The sequence below is a fragment of the Cottoperca gobio genome, chromosome 17 (assembly GCF_900634415.1).
Source record: "Cottoperca gobio chromosome 17, fCotGob3.1, whole genome shotgun sequence".
Taxonomy (NCBI): Eukaryota; Metazoa; Chordata; class Actinopteri; order Perciformes; family Bovichtidae; genus Cottoperca; species Cottoperca gobio.
In genome coordinates this window covers 8,215,174-8,236,336 of record NC_041371.1, presented here as the reverse complement: position 1 = coordinate 8,236,336, position 21,163 = coordinate 8,215,174, and the positions used below count along the sequence as shown (strand labels likewise).

General features: G+C 39.0%; 4 protein-coding genes across 6 annotated transcripts; all 4 read right to left on the bottom strand.

The window, feature by feature from the left end:
• Positions 1-1,082: 1,082 nt before the first annotated feature.
• gng5 (guanine nucleotide binding protein (G protein), gamma 5) lies at positions 1,083-4,421 on the bottom strand. Of its 2 annotated transcripts, XM_029453673.1 has the most exons (5): positions 4,373-4,421; positions 4,029-4,117; positions 3,271-3,414; positions 2,156-2,298; positions 1,083-1,361 (listed from the first exon to the last, which is right to left on the bottom strand). In XM_029453673.1, exons 2-4 carry the CDS (start codon positions 4,062-4,064, stop codon positions 2,173-2,175), a joined length of 306 nt encoding a protein of 101 aa, XP_029309533.1. In that variant the 5' UTR covers positions 4,065-4,117; positions 4,373-4,421; the 3' UTR covers positions 1,083-1,361; positions 2,156-2,172. The 2 variants fall into 2 exon arrangements, with proteins under 2 accessions (XP_029309533.1, XP_029309534.1); XM_029453674.1 differs by lacking the exons at positions 4,029-4,117; positions 4,373-4,421 and adding an exon at positions 3,660-3,800.
• On the bottom strand, positions 3,529-8,895 carry ssx2ipa (synovial sarcoma, X breakpoint 2 interacting protein a). The gene is made up of 12 exons (XM_029453672.1): positions 8,729-8,895; positions 8,399-8,608; positions 7,177-7,287; positions 6,929-7,064; positions 6,764-6,839; positions 6,497-6,677; positions 5,814-5,961; positions 5,472-5,608; positions 5,076-5,249; positions 4,841-4,958; positions 4,373-4,526; positions 3,529-4,117 (listed from the first exon to the last, which is right to left on the bottom strand). Exons 1-12 carry the CDS (start codon positions 8,858-8,860, stop codon positions 3,976-3,978), a joined length of 1,719 nt encoding a protein of 572 aa, XP_029309532.1. The 5' UTR covers positions 8,861-8,895; the 3' UTR covers positions 3,529-3,975.
• A 2,172-nt stretch (positions 8,896-11,067) lies between these two features.
• mcoln3a (mucolipin TRP cation channel 3a) lies at positions 11,068-15,809 on the bottom strand. Its single transcript, XM_029454249.1, is given in 13 exon segments — positions 11,068-12,312; positions 12,314-12,424; positions 12,531-12,737; positions 12,869-12,991; positions 13,082-13,183; positions 13,332-13,481; positions 13,966-14,078; positions 14,288-14,387; positions 14,507-14,603; positions 14,679-14,760; positions 15,076-15,229; positions 15,312-15,479; positions 15,570-15,809. Coding segments are annotated over 13 exon segments (1,665 nt in total). The 5' UTR covers positions 15,798-15,809; the 3' UTR covers positions 11,068-12,282.
• A 954-nt stretch (positions 15,810-16,763) lies between these two features.
• bcl10 (BCL10 immune signaling adaptor) lies at positions 16,764-19,735 on the bottom strand. Of its 2 annotated transcripts, none has more exons than XM_029454251.1 (3): positions 19,370-19,735; positions 18,248-18,536; positions 16,764-18,149 (listed from the first exon to the last, which is right to left on the bottom strand). In XM_029454251.1, the coding sequence occupies exons 1-3, from the start codon at positions 19,418-19,420 to the stop codon at positions 17,743-17,745; spliced, it is 747 nt and encodes a 248-aa protein (XP_029310111.1). In that variant the 5' UTR covers positions 19,421-19,735; the 3' UTR covers positions 16,764-17,742. The 2 variants fall into 2 exon arrangements, with proteins under 2 accessions (XP_029310111.1, XP_029310110.1); XM_029454250.1 differs by having other exon boundaries at positions 16,764-18,152; positions 19,370-19,721.
• Between the last annotated feature and the right edge of the window lie 1,428 nt (positions 19,736-21,163).

Here is a 21,163-nt window from a genome sequence, read left to right as displayed (position 1 = left end):
AAAGTGGGCATACTATTTATCCCACTAAAGAATTTGTGAAAATGTGAATTTTGTAAATATGAAGAAAACACTAAACGTCTAGACGACTACTATGAAACGAAACGAAAACCATAACAGTTGAAACCTTGAATTTAGGAAGCTACTTTGAATCTATCCAATTTACAAAGAGAATTAATAGAGTATGAATATGCTAGAGATTATTTATTTAAGAGATTTGATTTTTATTTTTTTTTACTACATTATACTACCCAAAACTATGATTCATATGTACATTTACAAACATTTTAATCAATTAACTACTGCACTTTGAGGTATTTTTCCTTACGTTCTACTCTATGGAGCTCCACCCGTTTAATATTAAATATGATAGAATGAAATAATCATGAATATTTGAATATACACAGTAAAATAACCAATGCATTGTGGGGGGAAAACACTCATGAATCATTGTTTCGAGTTTGTTTTACTGCAGTCTTTTTTCAATTTAAATGGTCATTTTCCACCTTCATTCAAGTCAATGTAATTCATGTCACTTATTTTATCTCTATACTAGTCTCACACCAAACGTATATCTAGCTGTTAATACATATGTACAATTTAGAATGCACAACTTGTTACATTTTTACGTGTCATTGTATAAAAAAAAAAGCACAGGCGTTACCATTAACATTAGTGAATTATGCCATTGGTAATTCTGTTATTTACACCTGTGCTTTTCTTACTGCGACAAGTCAAAATGTTTTCTGTGACATAGACCTATGGAGTATAATTTACAAGTAGAAATACTTACTTCGTCCATCATTGGTCATAGTCCCCCACAATCCAATTTTTGTACGATTACAAACAGATTAGGCAGCTGGGCCCAAAAATGTATATTGTTTAATCTCGTTTTCTTCTTAGTCTTGAAACATAGGAAAGGCATGTCTATTCCATCATCTACATATCAGGTGCTTTTATTAATATTTCAATACATTAAAATACTTCCGACAGCATAATGTGGACAGTTATGTCTGTCATGCAATGCTGTCAAATAATTGCAGAGTTGCAAAAACAGAGAAAATGGCAATCAATAAAACATGGAGTAGTAAAGAATGTTTTTTTATTCATTAAATACAAAAAAGTCCAGAACAGTGATGACTAAAATAGAACAATAGAAAAGGCACAATTATTTACTTGAAAATCACACTGTGCCATGAAAAATAAAACTGTCTCCTTTCTTCTACGGTGGCTGAAAATAGATGGTCATCTTCCTGACATGATTCCAATGTGTTTGACACTTGAGAGATCCCGTGGCAGTATAATGGCTTGGCATGAGGAGCAGTGTTGAGGTCAACTTTTCCCTGTAGCATCAAAATGAAGGCCTGCAGGACAAGAAAAGAAAACTGTATGGTTGAGAATTGTATTTAAATGAACGGAAGAGGGTTTGTTTTTGTAAAGAAATATTATATACGATATCTTTTTAGGATGAAGGTTATCCTAATTAACTTTAATTTGTACATATAGAGACGCATTGTATAATAATAAAAGGAGCACATTTTAAAAATGTGTGGCCAATGTAAAAGAAAAATAAATGATATTAAAGTTTGAAGCTCAATGATTACAGATAAATGAAATGAATCATGTTAATCCATCGACAATAGTTAAAGGCCTTATTGTTTTCTACTGTGATCTGTATTCTATCGCTGCATATATTGTATATAGTAAAAGTAACTGCAACATTATGAAGTAAAATTGTTGGAAAAATATTGCGTGGATCATAATTTTTAGGATTGAGCCTAGATAACAAAAAAGTAAATTATGCTGGAGAGGTCTGGTAAGTTTCTATGAATATTTAGATGTTTTTTTCCCCCAGTTAAAACTTAACGTTGCCATTTTCAAGATGACCACAGTCACTGGTTTTAATTGTGGAGGAAACCACCATCATTTAACAGTTACCTTTCAAATTAAAAGGCCTTTATTATAGTGATTTAAAGTCACTGAACAACAACCTTTTAAGAGGAACTTAAGGGAATGCTTGTCTCACTAAAAATGCATTAAAAAATGTCTAACCAGTACATGAGCTACTTCAAGTAGAAACCAACCACTTAGTGCTGGATGTATAGTATATGTATGAGAATGTAACTGATTCAATGTGTCAACAGGGTGCTGGACTCACCAATGAATGCAGAGGTTTCACAAGAAGGAGCAGACCTTCTGTGGCCTGAAGGGGTTGGTGCTGGAGGACACACCGGTGAGCAGAGGGTCCTGCAAGGCATTCTGCATGCAAAACTGTTGAAGGTCAGCAGCTGCCTGGGAGACCTGGTGACAAAGGAGAAACCATAATGTAAACCATGAGATACATTCATGTGGGGGGGTCTCTTGACAGGGTTGAATACAGGGTACTACTCAGCCAGTGAACAGAGGAGTTTAATATCTTCTGCGGCTTTCGAGGGAGCTTTTTTTAAAGTTTGAAAACATAATCCTGGTGACTATGAGGGAAGACGGTGCAGAATTACATTATGGAAATTGTAGGATCCAGTGTTTCAAAAATAATCCATACTAGAGATGAAAAGTCAGCATATATAGGCCTCTGCTACTTCAATTTCAGCCACTTATATATATATTTTTTATACATCTTTAACTTGTGAGTCCTTATTTTGTGGAAAGGCAATACTAAAATCATCTAAATAAGCCTAAAATCTTCTCAAACCATGAGGGAATAGGATGTATTGTACGTTTTGCTTGCAGAAAGTACTGCTAAACTCTCCTGAATATTCAAAAGCAACACATAACCCTCTAGATTCAGTCAGTACACCCACATCACTTCTGTTTAAATCACTTGGTTCATTTTATATAATCAAGGAGTTGTCCAGTTTGCTTTGAAACTATGTAAAAATGTCTGCAATACATGCATTTAGCTGGTCAAAATAATGGAGATAATGGGGGATAAATGACATTTTACTTCAGTTATTCAGTAGGTTAATATTAGGTAGTTTTACTTTGAGGCAAGTTTACAACCCGGGTCTGGTCATCTTAAATTAACTGACAGATGCCAAGTGTCACAAGTTCGACATGATATCTTCTGTGTCAGATGTTGAGTGATTAATCTCAACAGTGAAGCAGATTGAAATACTTCCCTCGAGTCCAAGCAACGCCCTGCTACGCCTGTTGACTAGCGGCTAATTTAGCCGCTAGCCTATGGGCACGAAGCTAGCGTTGTTAGCGCATCGGGTTAACGGTTGAGATTTTACCCCCTCAGTTATGTAGCAGAAAAACAATAACACAAATTACCTTCACTCTGTTTATGCTCGCCTCAAAACGGAGCTGCTGTACGACTTTTTTCATGGCTACAAGATTAGAGGAACCCGACATTTTCGATGTTTTTTTGTGGAAAAAAATAAACGCCGAGCTGTGGGTGGGATTCTGGGCTGGATGCTGAGAGACAAAAGCAAAAGATGATGACATCCGGATTCCGGTTGTTGAAACTTGTGACTGCAGCTCTTATTTAAACACACTAGTGGGCGCCAGATTAAAGACAGAATAAAAACCTTTCATTAAAAATATCTTTATTGTGCCATTATACCAGCAAAGCAGATAGTTATTTAATCTTATCAAAGTTAATTTCAAAACTAAAACTTGCACATTAAAACTAAACCACATGTAAAAAAGAGATTTCTTACCCCAATATGTTCATATCACTACTTGGTAGATACCCTCCTTTGAATATAGTTTAAAATCTGAACTGTCAGTGTTGATTTGTTTGTTAAAAAGGAAAAACATGATCAATGGCAGAATCATTAAAGTGCTTTCTTGTTTGATCAGCTTTGGTGAATGATCAGTGCATGTCCATAACAATGTGATGTGACTTAAATGCTTCTGCTGCAAAAAAAAGAAAAGTAGTGTTCATCAGTTGTGATGGGATTCAGCCAGGAAATATTGCTCAAGTCCACTGTGAAATTATAGATTTTTCTTTTTTAGAAAGGCACTGAAAGTTCTTCAAGTGAGGCTGTTCTCATCTCCACCCAAAGAGAAGATACTCAAGTCCCTACATTGAATTCTGTTTGATTTGACCCGAAAATCTCCATCGTCAATGGTGTTGGACTCTTGCCAGGATCCTCGATTTGAATGTCGGGAGGAACTAAAATGAAAAACAAAACGAGCATTAATAGGTATGACTGTGACATTGAACCAGTACAACAGGGCGTAATCCTCACAGAACACATTTGTGTTACTTATGAGAAGGCACTTTCAAGTTTTAAGGTTAACATGTCACATCCTACTCGGGCTTGAAGCATTCGTAGTAAAACAAAAGCATTCACATTAAATCCCAGCACTGAAAACATGCCTAGGAAACACAAATATGAATAATAGTAATTAAGGGACTGAATAATACCTGCTGTCTGGTATCAGGCGGAGCGTCCGGTAAAGTTCGGTTGTGGATGGCACAGTCGCACTTTGTGTAGACTTCGGAGTGGAGAACGTGGCGTAGGCTGATGACTTGGCCAGCTGAGCTTTCGTGGAAGACATCCTCATCTCTGGCTCACTTCCTGCAATGCGAAAGATATTCATATAGTCTTTTTGTACAGTCAATGATTTTCACATGCAATATTGTTATACATTAACTAACTAGCGTATTCATAAGTAATTGATAATCGCTTTTCTTAAATTTAAAAGCACTGTTAGTCACACCCAAATCATACTGATTGTAGCATACGCTGCTGCTCCGGTTTGTAGCTTTCTAACACATTTTTTATTCTCTAAATCCTGTCATCAATTGTGTCTGCGTTTCCAAATCCCTCTCTAAAGCAACATTATTTACCTTAAAATAAATATTTACATTTTTATTACTACGCCGACTTACTGACTGATAAGGCACTTTGACCGTCCGACGAGGAACATCTCCTGCGGTCTGTAAAGGGGGTCATGTTCAAAAATTGATTCTTGAGCCAAGAGGCACGGTCCTCCTCAAATGCCTTCTTCTGTGGAGTAGAAAAAAAAAAATATATATATTTTTTAAAAGGAATGCAATGCAAAAACAACACCCATAATATACATGTTGAATAAAATTGTTGTACAACATCAGAGAACTGGACTACCTCTCGCCCGAGGCGAATAGCAGCCTCTGTGAAGTTCTTTCTCTCCCGCGCAAAGTTTCTCTTCTGTTCCTCAAAGAGCCTCCATTCCTCTTTGAGACGCTCCTTCTCCTCCAGTGTGTAGCAGTCATTAAGAAGAGCTGCCGTCTCATCATCAAAGGATGTGTTGAGTTGTTGCTGGATGGGCAGAAACAGACGCTCATAACGTTTGACCAAATTATTCTTTAGAATTTCCAAATAATAATAACAATAACATAAAACAGACAAGGGCTCATTTATCTGCTATTTCATCCCATAATATGCCCTCGTAATGAGAAGCAGCTTACATTTGTATGAAATGTTTAACCTTCACAGACCTGTTGACCATCTCGGCTCTTATACAAACATGCAGAAGCTGACCTGGAGGAGCTGTTGCTGTGCATGAATGAACTCTTTGCACTGCTGCACTTCACGCCTCATCCTTTCCATCTCATCCTCGTGAGTTTCCCTTGGTATCACCTCTTTATTGGACTCCAGCTGATGATGCACTAGCGAGGCTTGACAAACAGAAATACGCCAACACAGTTGATGATTTGAATTCTCTTCCGGGCATACTATGTCTGTAACAGCTACACTTCTTTCTTTTTTTATTAGAACCTCACAGTAAAGTAGTTTGACAAACCTTTACTCTATAAAACTACCACCAGAAGAACATCAGTTACTTTTGCAGTATTTGAGGGTATTTGACAGTGGTGCATGTACCTTGGCTGTCCAACTTCTCCATGTGGTTCCTCAGTTTCCTCCACTGCTGGCGGATGCTGTTGGTGAGCTGCTCCCTGGCATGCTCACAGGATTGGTCCAGAGTTTCCCTGCTAGTGTCACCCGCTTTCTCCTCCCCATCTGAATCAGCCTGAGCATACAGCAGAAACAAACTCTTCAACATGCAAGCACCTTATCTCATTAAATGTGACGCATATACTCGCAGGTCATTTACAAAGTTTATTTTTGACCTTTAGAGAGTTTGTTCAGCTTTCAATGAGTAAAACTCAAGCACTTTCAAGGTAAATAAACCAAAAATGCCCAGCCTGCCGAAGTATTTATCAAATTGTTAGTATGAATGTAATAAAAAAATAAATAATAATAAGTTTACTGAATTCCTTATACCCACAACAATCAATTCATAATCACTTATTGTCTTTAACAGCTGTTAACACCAGGAGACAGCAAACAAATATAACGACAGTACTGTGTCATTTCAAAATCTTAAACATTTTTGGTTAACATGAGTGGTTGTGTAAATGAAAACAGATATTAAAAATTAAACAATTTTCAATGAATATATTCGAAATGCAAGCATATTCCTAACTTTGAAAACATAGCAGTCAAAATTAAGCATTTTCCAAACTTTCAAGACTTGTGGCATTAGGACAATGAGAAAGAAATACCTGCTCCCGACTGTTCTCAGCAGCGGCTCCTCTGGTAGAAGGCAGGCGTGGACTCAGGATATGTATCATCTCCTTCTTCATCTGCTGGAGGACTTTCTTAAGCTCAGCGTTCTCCAGCAACAAGGACCTCTGACTCACCTCGTAGTCATTGAGCAACGACTTGTACATCTCATCCTCGTGGCTGCAGACAGCGAGTTACAAATACAGTTATCCGACTGATGATTACACATTTTGCAAACATGGTTGACGAGATGGTTTTCCTGATACCTTGTTGTCGTTTTTGCGGTCTTCCAGTGGCTCCTTTTTCCATCTGAACGTCCCAAACTATTCAGTACATCCAGAGCTAGTTGGGAAAAAATAAGGCGGGTCAAATTAAATTAACTTGTTCTGAAATTCCCGGAATATATTTTTGCTGAAGACTAGTGCATTTACCTAGTTTCTTATCCTTTCTGTCGACCAGTAGCTGGCCGAGGCGTTCCTTGAGCTTTGCCGCTTCCCTTTCTTTTCTCTTGGCATCATGACTGTACTGAGAGGCACGGCTGGCAATGATACTCTGCAGCTTCTGAACCTGTCCAGGGTGATTGAAATCAAGAGTTGGGCAAGCTCATGCATAATGTATGCACTTGCACATTTTGTGAAAAAGATAACATGTGTTGGTCTTTATAAAAGTAAAACTATACCTCATCTTTTTCTGTTTTCAAGCAGCTCTGCAAAGTCTTAATTTTGAGTTGTAGCTGCCTCTCCGTCTCATGTAGACCCGATTTCTCCCTTATGGACAGTTCCAACTGATCCTGGAAAGAAATACACATAACTCTGTTGATGAGCACAACGAGGTGGCAATGTTTTGCACAAGAAATTAGTTCAGGGTGAAAACTACAAGAATGGATTCCCCATCCTAAAAGAGGCATAGGCTGTCTGAGGATTTAATAAGACTGTAAATGCACCAAATAGATCAATAAATGTGAGACAAGTATTTTCTAAATGAAGAAGGGTTGTATCGAATGTCTTTAAAACATATTTTCCCCCCCACCCTCAACATTCTTAGCTTCAGATGTGCGTCGACATGTTTTATGATGTCATCACCCTTAAAATAAATGTTTTTAATCCTCAAACAAAATCCTCAATTTGAATATTGTGGTTATATAAATGTAACTGGGAGAGCAATCTGTTTCTTGAGAAGAATGAAAATGTTTTTGTGAAGGCAAAAGCCAACAAATATGGATTGAAGCAGAATATTTCGTGAGATAAAAAACATCTTTGAAGTTATTAAATCAATCGTTTTTGATAAATTATGACTTTTGGACTTTAAAAACACAGTTATTGGAAAAGTGATGATACAAGTTGGAAACAATCCTCCACAGCCACCACTGGAATCTAAATTCTACAAATAGTACAATACTAATGATATTAGTGTTGCATTATCATTATCAGTAACTATGCAGGAATACAGGCTTTAAAAACTTGCAAAAAGAAGCTGCGCAGCATTCAAATGTCAACGTTATGACTGAAGCTTCAAACTATTCAGTACCGCCCTAAAAGTTGAAAATGTGCAGTACAATAAAGCACCCCTGCACCACTCCTACCTCTACAGTTATTATAGTTATAGAAATAACCACAACTTCTTCACTGGTAGGTTTAAATAGAATAAGTAAGTTTAGTTTAGCAAGCAAAGACAACTTTTGAAATAAGTCAACATGACTATTATTGTGCTTTTCAAAATTATACAGAATTGTGAGTTTCTTTTCTGCCCTCTAGTGGTCAGCAATCCAATACTGCACCTTACAGACACAGACTTTAGTCTGTAGTGTCCGTGCACAGAGCTGAATCCAAGAAGGACTAAAACAAGACACGGTCTTGTATTGAGACAGACATAACCCAGAGAAACCGTCCTGTCATACGTGCCTTGAGTCTGGAATTGTTCATCTGCATGTGGTCCAAGGTGCTGGATTTCTTCAGCTGATCGTTCTCAAGCTCTTCTAAAGTGCACATATTGCGTCGGTGAATCTGCATTAGCTCATACATGGCGTTCAGAGCTGGCACTGTGTTCAGACCAGCTCCCCCTGGTGAGCTGGCCTCAATACGTGGGGAGCAGAGGCCCAGTGAGTCAAGCTCCTGTGAAAGAAAAGAGGAATTATGTCGCTATAGTAGGGAATGATCCCTCCAGAAAATAAAATCACATCAAGTGCAAATAATTTATGGCAAGAATGAGCATTTAGCCGGGCATTTCTGTACCTGATTAATGTATGACATGCACTGAGGCATATTATCCTCTGTGCAAAAGGCACATATCACATTGTAGGAGCTTCTGGACAGGGGCAAAGAAGACAACATTGACACAAAGTTGTTCTGTCTCGAGGGGGACATTGTCACATGCGATATGCTGGAGATCTCATAGTTTCCTTAAAACAGAGAACAGAGACAGGGAAATTATGGCAACTCACATTACATCTACTGTACGCTCTCATTCTGAGAGGCTTGAAGTAGGTTGCAGCTCTAAAATGAGAACAGAAATATGGGTCACCTCTAGCAGATCCCAAAAAAAAGCATAGCTGATGAGCCTTTCTATTCTCGTCATATTCTACCAAATATATCCCAGCATTAGCAGAGAAACGTACCCATAGATGTCCCTATGGCACAGTTGTCCACCATTCTCCCATATCACCGACACATCAGGATACAGGGATGCAAGGTCATGAGTTACCAACTGGGAGATGGATTAGCAGTCAGGCGGTGGATCAGAGGCTCCCACTGGAATTGAGCCCTGAAATGAAGTATCAAGCCATGAGATGGACCAGTACTAGATAATCTGGGTTGCTGCTGCAACCACACAGGATTAACCGTCCGATGTGTGCCAGTGGGGGGTTAGACCCTCCTATTGGCCACTGACAACTAAATTGCAGGGTGGCAAAACGATCCCAGCATAAACCCAAAAGATTTACAAAGATAAAAATGAGGGAATCCATTGCAAACGGGCTAAATAGTAGAGTGCGTGTGTTTTTTGTTGCTGATGTGCCTTCAGGACAATATTATGATCCTGCAACCAGCTGAACCAGATATCTATACTGCCACTCCCACAATATACTGAAATGTTCAAAGTTGTGTTCAGGGGCTGTCAAGCACTTTGTGTTGATGAACAAAAGAGTCATGTTAAGTAATACAACAGTCAAAGCTTGAGGGCAACATGTTGGTGAGGACATAACTATCAGTCACTAGGAGTGTCTGCTTTTCTGTGCATCCCAGTAAACCCTCTTTAATGTTGTTATCTAACCAGAACACATGCACAACTCTTATCTAAAGCTACACTAACTGAGGCTGAGATAAAGTGTGCTTTGGTTACATTTAGTTGGTTTACTTTAACATGATATTTTAGTTTAAAAAGGTGTCTTCATACATTACAGTTAACAGTTAGGTTAACTAACTGTCAAGTTGGCTAAAGTTACACATACGTTAAATTACAACGTTTACGTTAGCTAGTTTGCTAACGTTAAACCCTTGTGTTTTCATTACAAGGTGGAATATTTAAATCAACTTTAGTAACACTAGTTGGTTAGTTTACTTCAGGTAGGCAACTTTAACCTAAACGTCATGATTTCTAACATTAATTTAATGTTTATATCACAATTTACAAACTAACTGCTATCGATGCTGTTTGCTAACCTGGACACGAGCTGTATGCTAAGTTAAACATACTCACGGGAGCGGCGTGAAGTGGGTCAACTCAAACCGACAGGTTTGGGAGTGTTGTCAAAATGAACAAAATGCTCCGTCATCGAAAACAACAGTAACTTCCGTGCGGAGTTTAGTCGTCACCTTGTCGGCAGCACATCACAAATCTCACCTACGCAGAGAGATACCCCGACAGTAGGCAGGCTGCTGCTGCAGCTGATTGTAGTTTGTTTTAAGTCTATGCCTCCGCTGCCCTCAAACCAAACGTCTTGTGATTGGATGCGGCGTTGTTAGGTAACCAGTATCTGAGCCATGCATTGGATATGAACACGCGCAGTGGACGATTATGCAAATGAGACATGCTTTCAGGTGTCATAAAGCAATGCTGTGGCAGCCGGAGGTAAGTGTCACCTATTAGTTTTGCCTTTATAAATACAATACCCAGTTTACATTGCATTATAAACGACATTACCATAGACTGTATAACATAGAGTTATTACTGGAGCAGGCCACACTACTTAGTAGAGACTTTTGATACGCAGTGGTGTAAAGTAATTATGTACAAACTTAAATTCTGCACTTAAGCACAGTTTTGAGGTACTTGTAGCTGACTTTACTCCAGTAATTCTATTGTATGTTACTTTATACTATACTACAATTCAGAGGGAAATATTGTACGTTTTACTCCACTACATTTATTTGATAAATTGAGTTGCTTGTTACTTTACAGATTCTAAATATTAATACCAAATATGATCAACAAATAAGATATTATATATTATATTATTATTATTATTATTATTATTATTATTATTATTATTATTATTATTATTATTATTATTATTGTTATTATTTAGAATAAGCTACACAGCAGTATACAAACCAGCTCCAACATTAGCAGTATACACAACAATTAAAATTACCAGCTCCAATATTAAAATAGTATGTGCATTAATCTATTAAATAATAGATTATAAACCAATAATATAATATACATTGTTCTGAAAGAATCAGTACTTTTACTTTTGGTACTTTAAGTATATTTTGAATGTGTGATATTGCTACTTTTACTTGCGTAAATGATCTGAGTACTTCTTCCACCACTATTGATACACTGTAAGATAAAAAAAATTCAACAAAGAAGCAGTCCATTTATGTAGTTCATATATTAATATAGTTAAATACAGAATATATGGAGAGAAAAATGCACAGTACAACAAGATAAGGATAAAACACAACCAATTACAATGAACATAATAATTGAGTAGCTTTTTTTCATTATACAGTACAGTCTGGGTAAGTTAGATTTTAAAATCAGTAAATCTATGTGGCAGTGGGGTGTGGTTAGGGCGCCGGCTGCTGGGGAGAGACAGGAGTGTCCCAGCTGGAGGCCAGACAGCTGAACGGAATCAGGTAATCAGTCACATAATAAATGCACGGTGATGGCCTGGTTCTGTTTCTCTTGCAGTAGGCTGGGTTCGAGACTAGACGGAGACGCTTCTGCAGCCACGACGCAGGACAGCCGAAGAGCAGCAGAGCGACCGACCGACAGGAGAGCGACCTGTGTCAGCTGTGCCTGTGTATAACCCGTACCTGTGTGAGAATAAAGCGTGTGTGTGACACTACCCCTCCTCTCTGTCATAATTATCCCTGACTGTGGACAAGAGGGTCCACAATCTACTTTCACTTTTTATTCAAGTGCTTCACATCCATAGACAGCCGACAACTTTGCAGATATTGTGCAGTCAGAAGGATATTCCTCTTCAGGTAATCTCTGAGAAATCTATCTTGTAAAGAAATGGGGTTAGAGGTTTGAATGCATCACTGAGCTGAGGAGGAGTTAGTTGTAAGAGCATATTCATGTTGAAAGTACAGCTCGTTACACTGGTGACCTAACTGGTCCTCTGAGCATTTTACTTCAGCAATGTTCATCAATTAAAGTAAAAAAAAAAAGACATTCTACCTTAGTATGGAGATATTCATCATGTATCATTAGGCTAAAACTAAATTCTCAAAGCAGACAGACTCGGGAATCTTTGTGGCCTTATTCAGTCTCACGAAACGCCAACTCTTTGTCCAAATTTAGCAAAGGCAAAGCTAAACGCCACCATCTTCTCACTTCAGCCGAAGCAGCAGCATGAGGCGAGGCAGGCAGGTAGCTGACTCTTCATCAGTCTGGTATCTTCCAGACTCAGGCTGGTCCCTGCACTCTGCTATGAAGGCCTGAAGCTGGGACACTGGCACTTTGTCTTGCTGGTGATGCTGTAACATATTAGAGCAGGCAAATGTAAATCAAAACTATGTCCTGAAAAACATTTCTCTGCAGCAAGATCAAAGACTATTTCTCAGTATTGTGACTCAGACTGACCTTGATGGTCTCATAGGTGTCAGTGATGAGAGCGATGAACAGGCTGAGCACCATGTAGATGAAGAGGGAGATGAAGGAGTAGAGGTAAAGTCTGCTGAAAAGCCACACCATGTAGCCCTCGTGCCTCATTTCCAGGAAGGTGGCGTACATGTCGTCCCCGTTGATGAGAGAGAAGAGGCACTCTGTCACCTTGTCGAGCGTTCGAAACTGGAACAAAACAAAGTTTCAAATATTTCAGTGACACCAGAACAGAGCTCCCCGATGCATGGGGGAGGGAGGGGGGGTATTAGGCCACACTGACACTTGAAAAAGATTGATTATGATTTGAATTGCCGTACTTTGTCATGGTAAGGCCCAAGGACGATCCAGCCACAGAAACAATACCCAAAGTAGATCATGGCCGCACAACAGCTGAATCGGATCACATTTGGGAACGCCGCCCTTAAGGTTAAGATTAATATCTAGAAAGGAACAAAGATGTTTAGTTCCTCTGGATTTTTATTTGCTACTTTTAACCGGTTGGCTGATGCATTATGCAAAAAAAAAATTACATTATATTTCTTGAAGAAACCAAGGTAACGAATCACGCCGACCCAGACGAGCATGGTGGCTGTTCCCAACAAGATACTGCAGACGTCATAGTTTGTCAGGTACTGCAAGAGGAAATAGATATCAAATAGGAACACGTTAAGGGCCTATACTCATCACCCATTCCCTTAAAGCCCATTACAACATTCCTACCAGTGATTAATCTGATTAAAAAGTATAGTAAAAAAAAAAGAAGCTCAATGAAGAACAAACCTTTGTTTGTATTCCAATTTTGAGCGCTGACCCAGCGATGGTTAATGTGTCACTCACAATGATGAGGATATACCAGCCATTCACAAACTCCATGCGGTCTGACCAAGACACACTTTTATTGTAGTAAGTGTGGAAGAATATGTTGAACTCCTGCATGAGAGAAATTCATATATTGTAAAAGCGATACACAACAAACCAGGATTTATACCTACATGTCACAGGTTGATGACACTAATGAGAGGTTTTTACTTTTTATTTGAGGACGAGGTGCTTACTCTTATATTATCTGATCAGTATAAAATACTGGCTACGACGCTGACCCCTCAATAATAAGCTACTATAAGGTTATTTATGTATTGTTGGCTTAAAAGTATTACATTTGAGATTATGCGTGCATTTTTAAGTTCATAATAATAAATAATATACTTAAAACCCACAAATTACTTAAAAAAATGGAGGACATGACCTCAGCGTCCTGCATGTAATGCTGGTTTTTATATTATGTGCTGATTAAATCGCTCATGTATTACTGAATGAATGACCTGATGGTTAAACTGTAATTGTAGCAGAATGTAAATTCCTGGACATTCATCAGTGCTGATGGTAATGATTGACTTGTTCCTCATGAACTTACAAACTGGAGTTGGATGCCCTTGATGACAGACCGCGTGCAGAGGATGAGAGAGATGAAGCAGGCGAGGATGACCACAGAATCAAACAACAGGAGGAGGTAATCGTTCTTACCAGCTAGAAACCCGAGACACAGATTTCAGATGGCGTTATTAGTTTGTTTGTTGCTGCTGCTTCTACTAAATACAGGTGTCAAAGGTTACAGAATAATGTCACTGCGCCCCCTGCTGGACGTTGAATGTAATAACCAGCATGAGTATTTTTTGTTTGCTTGTTTTCTTAATATATCAAAGGCTAAGATGAAATTCTGTTTGGGTGAAACTTACAAGTGCCTTCCACATTCCAGTCTCTGCATTCATAAATTCTTACATCATTTTCAACGTCAACCTTTATCTTTCCACTGTGTGCACGATTGTCAAACTGGATCTGTATAAAAACATGCATTTAATGTATGAGTGGCAAGTTAAAGAGAAATGATGTATGAACATATACTATCCTAAAAGCTTAGATGAGTGTGTGGCATTTCATCAGACATCGTCACCAACCATTATATGGAAGTCATAACAGTCTGGTAGCTCGTGGTGCCGCACAGTTTGCATGTTGATTGTTTTCAGAGTAAGGTAGATGTTCACCGACAGCAGCCTGGACACACAAGCATGAATTAGCAAGCAGCACTCTCATCGCCTGCCATGAAATAAACATTTTCAGTTTAGTCACCTTTTGAAATCTAAAGAGAAGTTGACATGTGTGTCCAAACCGCTGTTGTCGAACGACCGCACAGGATATATGGAAATACAATCTGTGAGGCGGAAATACAGGCAATAAATCCAAAAAGCAGTTAGACTTAATTTGATAGTTCAACAAAGGAATTACTCAGTGTTTATCCCTTTTGAATATGCCACTTCCTCTTTTCTTTGAGTCACAAGTCTAATCCACATTGTGATTTTCTTTTCCCGTTCGTGCCATGAATCAGATTCCACAAAGACTTCAAACAATATGCAACTCGTGGTAGCTATTAGACAGAAATACACAAGTTCCACAGCTACTTATGACTCAATTTGATGATTTCCTTTTCATGTATTTATGACAGTGCATCTTTGTGTTTTTTTTGTACCTTTGACAATATGCGGGTCAATGTCAAAGGTCTCATTTCCAGGATCGATGCTGCTGTTTCTGTAAAACTCTTGACAGACAGACAGAGGAGTGTTCTTGCCATCAACACTTTCGTATGCAAGATTACCTACAGTCAGCTTCTGGAGATTGATGTACTGAAAAGAAATGCAGAAAGAAGAGTGAAACACATTGTGTTCATACATGAAATCCCTTGTCCTGAATGTAAAATGTCAGTACCCTGTCGATAATGTAGTAGATGTGATCGTACACATCTGCTCTCGTGTACAGTGCGTAGCCTCCCAGCCGGTGATCCTTGTATCCTTTTAGAAACAGATGTTTGAACGTCATCAGATTTTCGTCTTTGAAGGTGACCATCATTTCGTTGCTCAGGCCGAAAGAGACCAACTGAAGCACGGAAGGGGGAAAAAAAACATCTTCCCTCAGTGCACATTCATGCCTGATGACAGGAACATTTTAACTCATTCTGTAAAGTACCTGGGCTGTGATGAGTGCAATTTTAAATATTTGTAACATCAGTTTCCATGGCTTGCGACCTCTGGCTCTGTATTTCTCACAGGGGTTCATGAAGAAGTACTTGAGCCTCCGTCTGAAGTCTTCCACCACCTTCGACTGCAGGTTCTGAGTGGGAGTGCTCCACCTGCAGTGTCCGTTAAGCCTCTCCTCTGACTTTGAGGCCGACAGCGGCTCAGATTCCTCCATCATACTCAAGTACAGAATAGAATTAGACTGTTTCTGAGAGTTTGGGAAATCATTTTCGTTAAAGATTGAATACAGCTGTTCAGAATCTCACTCTCACCGTCTAACTTGCAAAAGTATTATTCATGCAGGCCTACAACGCTTCAGGCAAATGCATCTGATGAAGATGAAGCACCGAAACGTTGCAAATAAATGTATTATGGCAAGTTAGACAGAGCGCAGGGCTTTGTTTGCAACTTTTGATCTACTCGTCCGTCTCTCTCCTACACACCTGTCTCGTGAAATAGAAGTGCTAAGTGTACATGTCGGAGGTGTGTTGAAGATGACGTGAAGGGTTCAACCATTCCAGTCATGTTGATGTGTATCAAACGGGTTTGCCTGCATGTGCTCACATTCTTTCAACTTTCTTTAGTCTTGAGTGCAAAGTGAATGTGTTAAAACAATACTCGACAAACATGTTCTTTTTTAAGCAATAGCCATTTTAGCTCAACCACAGCTTATTGTAGCAGACCTGCCTGCAACAGCGACCATGTGGCAGACAGCAAATACAGACTTCTTGTGGAACAAATGACTTAACATATTAGATTGAAAGTATTTGCAGAAAATCACGACAGCAATAAGAATGGAATAAAAGTTAAAGGCACTTAGATTGATACTATTCTAGTGTAATTCTACAATATGTTTTACAACCCCATGCTGAGATATGTATTAAGTACAGAGGAAAATGTCTATATGTATATATATATATATATTTATATGAATTACCTGCCGTGCACCAGCGAGCCACAGAGCGACGGGTGTTAACACTCGGGTCTTCTCCGCAGTCTATGAAGATCAGACAGTGCAGTCACCACAGCAGCTTCCACCACAATGACATGTCATTCATTCCTCTGCGTCATTTAAAGCTTTTCCAGTTTTTCCAAAACAGCTATAGAATCTCTGCACACACAGACACTGACACGGTTTGCAGACTTCCGCAATGAATTCATATTTGTATTGTGAGGAGCTGTCAAGAGTCTCAGATGCTATGTTGCAGACCATATTACTAGAAAGCATTTAGGATTTATTAGTGTTACCTTAATAGTGTATCCTCACTAATTACATTATTTCTGTCCTAAACCACTCACACAGTCACCAGTGAAGAAAGGAAACACGAGTTGAATGCATATAGAAAACCTTTAGTATGCAATAGATTATAGTACATGACCAGTGAAGTAATAAGTGGGACATGGTGTGTTATTTCACAATATGTTTTGTGATTTAAGACTGTAGTGACGGAAAGGTAAAGCAACTTCCTGTGGACTTAATGAAATCATCACTTGGAGCTACAGTGCTCTGGTCAAAGGCAGCATGTTATTAGATCAGACTGGCTCGGTACACAGGACGCTCCTGTGTATAAAACGCTCTCACCGCACCTAAACTGTAGCTGCCATGCTTTCACACCCAGCAGTTTATCAGGAAATCACACCTTTGGTAAAAGAAGAGTTCAGAATCAGTGAGTCAAGTTTTCTTAGCTCATGACGTGGGTATTAAACCTCAATAATTTTTTGATCAGACAGTTTCAGATTGAAATCATGTTTTTTGCCAGTATTAACCTGCATTTATTTAAGCAAAGCTCTAGTACACCTGCTACACTTAAACACCTGTGATTGTTCATGTTGAAAGGTTTGGTATTATTTTGACCTCCTATCAAAACTAAGGTAACAAATTGGCAATGGTATAAAAAAAATAAATCAAACCATGATCTACCCCAAGTGAGAAATCGTTCCTATCCTTGTTGAAAGCTGATCAGCATAGTAGTAGTAAATCCCATTTACAGCAATCTCTGCCTAATTAAAGGCAAAGACACCAAAAAGAGCAAGACAACAATGTGTACATTAGTTCGAATGACTGAGGATTCTGTTGGTATGTCCATTTAACTGCATTGAAAGTGTCTTATTGAGATGTGAAATTAAACGATGTTCCTATGTGACGTCGGGGTGAGAGAGCGCGATCGGAGGGGCTGGATGTTTGGGTCCCCTCCGCTGCTGGTGCACCCCGGCGCTCCGGCATCTATGTTGGTGGGGGATTCAACCATTACATCCTCTGGCAGAGGAGGAGCTCCCGGGTCTCCGGGCCTTGGGAGGATGGAGGAGGTTGTGGAGGAAACCGTGCTGATACTAGCACCAGCCACAGAGGGCGAATCTTCCATTTTCTGTAACGACAGCATGTTGAGTGAGCCTGGTAAGCCTGAAGTGGAAGGGCTTCGTTCTCCGTCCGGGTGGAAGAGCAGGGTGGAGCTGTTTGAGAAACTTGGGTGAAGGTCGCTGGTTGTGCTCGGAGAGCTGAGGTTGCTGTCAGACGAGGAACTGGAAGCCCCTGCTGTGAAGCGACAGATGAGGAGAGAGGAACATTTAATTAAAGAACATATACTAGGTTTGAAATACACAACAGACGTTGAGACTTTGCCTATTTACCTTTGAGAGACTCGACCTTCTCGTTTTTGGCCTTTTGCACCTCATCTGTGATTTTGGTGATGATGAAGTTTTGTGCGCGCGACTCCCTAATGGAGTCAATCAAGGCGTCCAGGCCCCGGGGGTTCTCGGCCAGCATGTCCAACATCATGGCCGTCCTCTTGGTCTGCGTGGACCTGCAGCCGATTTCCTCCGCATCGTCTCGTGTCAGGATCCTACGAGAGCGCAGGTAGTCGAGGTGGCGTTCGGCTCTGATCTTTTCGCAGAGGTAGTGCCGAAGTCTGACCAGCACCTGGAGGCAAAAAGGGGAACAAAGTGAGCTGTAGAGGCCCTGAACAGCAGGGGTAACTCTTTGCATAGGGGAGGGAAGGCTGAGAATCTGCAGGTTTTCACCCAAACAAACTACAGTAGGTAGCCTAAAATTCATAAAAGTCTGTTGCAGGTGAAAATCTGAAATCACTTCTCTAACCATGCCTGGTTCTGCTCTCCATGGCACACATAGTTGTCTATCACTGTTTGTCAAATCCTACCAGTGGTGGATTGTAACTAAGTACTTATGTACAATGTAACAGTACTTGTTTATTTTGAGTGTTTCCATTTCATGTATACTTCTACGCCACTACATCTCAGAGGTAAATATAAGTACTTTGACTGCATTATTATTTAAAAGCGTTAGTTACTAGTCACTTGGCAGATTTAGATTAATACAAATGTAAAACCAACTAATAAAGTGTCATTATTACAGGTTAAGCAACCCATTTACCAGCTGCAACATGATTAATCCAGTAATGTAGCCAAAGTCTGAAAATGGCCATTCTGCAAAATGAGTACTTTTGATACTTTAAGTTACACTTTTGTGCTTTTTAATGCCAGACTTTTACTTGTAACAAAGTATTGCTACAGTGGTAGGTCTCCTGCTGAAGTTACTTTTACTTTTAAATAAAAGATTTGAGCACAGAGAAGGTGTGGTGGTGTATTTCCTCATTTTTAGCAGGCCTTTAACGCCAAACAAGGCAACAAATAACGTCGGCAGAGCAAAACATCAGTCTGTAATCTCCACATACTTTAATGTATCAGAGTGATTATTTATTCGGAAGCAAGGTTTGGATGAGTTATCGTACTCACGTCTTTTTTAATGTCTGACATCTCATCTTCAGTGAGGTGAGGAACATTCATCCCTCTCACCCGAAAAGTGAAAATACAGGTGTTCCGGTTGACGAATGACGATTTAAATAAGGTAATAAGATAGTAATAATGTAAATAAAACTACATCGATAAATCTTTAAGCGTTAACAAAGGTGTCTATTCATTGTTTCTCGGTAAAAAGGTGGCGTATCCACTTGTCCATTCAACTTTTACGTTTCAAAAAATCCCCCGGACTTCCTGATTCTGTGGAGATTTACGTCGACACCAGAAGAGAAGTAGAGACAGCAGAGTCCTGTTTCACACTAAGAGCCGATTCAGTTTATTGTCTGTTGAAAAGTCTTACATCAAGATAAAAACTTCTCCTACAACCGCAGACTAAACTACAATTGTGCAACTTTCTTCGTGTTGATGCGTGTTTTTAATTGCGATTCACTGTGTATGCAGGTGGGGTGATGTTCCGGTTTAGTCCACTGGGGGGCGCTGCTCGACCTCACACAGGTGAAGTGTGTTAATATAATCTGAAAAAATGTTCTTAACGTATTAAAAGTAAAAGCATTCAATGTAGAAAAATGTCCCTTTTGACTTTTACAGCTTTATTAGCCTTTATATTGTATAATTAGATTATTGATTACGTTGAAACAGGATGTACTGTGTTGTAGTATTTACATTTAATGCTACTATTTGTCAGCTGCAGCTACTTTGGAGAATTTTAGAAACAAAACATTATGTAATCTTATATAATATGGTGCAGTGTAAAAGGTTAAACTACCCAACAGTATATAAAATAATTGCCATATATGTTTAATTTAAATCTCTATTGTTGTTCACATAATTAGTAAAGCGTCAAAACAGTATGAAATATTAAAATCAGTGAAATGCAATTTACACATACAGTAGGCTATATGTAATAGTATATAACGCTCACAGTTGCCATTTTTATTCATTGAGTACTTTTACTTTTGATTCAGTGCCAGACTTTTGCTTGTGTTGGAGTATTTGTACATTATGGCATTCATATTTTTACTTAACTGAACACCTCCGGTACCACTGGAGATGTGTTTCAAAACTAAATTATGTATCTGCTTATATAGATGTGTTTTACTCTAAATATGTTATGGTTGGACAAAATATAGTTAACAAGTTGTCAACAGCACCAGCTTTGAAAATGTATATTGACTGATGGTGTGGATAAAATATTAGAAACAGCTCTTAGTAACAGCACTACCTCCAAAATGACCATAAAGGTTAATCAACACCCGTCCTAAACATTTGAATGCAGCCTCATAAAGTGGCAACTGCACTTACTATGCAGTGGTGAAAGAAGTACTCACTTAAAGCTCCTACACACACACACACACACACACACACACACACACACACACACACACGCACACAGGTGTTTTCATTTATTGTGCCTTATTAGACCTCTTTTTAAGTCCGTGTGGGCGTGTACAGACCATGCTTGACTAACAACTCCCTCATTCTCCTTGTTAAAGCAGGATGATTTACACTGTTAGTGTTCTTATTGGTACTGTGCATTGAGTTTGGGGACCTTATGTAATTCGCAGCATACAGTAGTTCCACCCAAGTGAAAACACTTGTGTGAGTATTCAGGGGTCTTTAAGAAAAGTACAAGTAGAAGTCCTGCATTCAGAATCATTTCAAAATAAAAGTGCAAATATATGCAGAGTGTTCTATTATTATATATTGTTTATTATATTATTTAATTATAATTACTGATGCATTAATGAAGGGGAAGAATTTTAATACTGT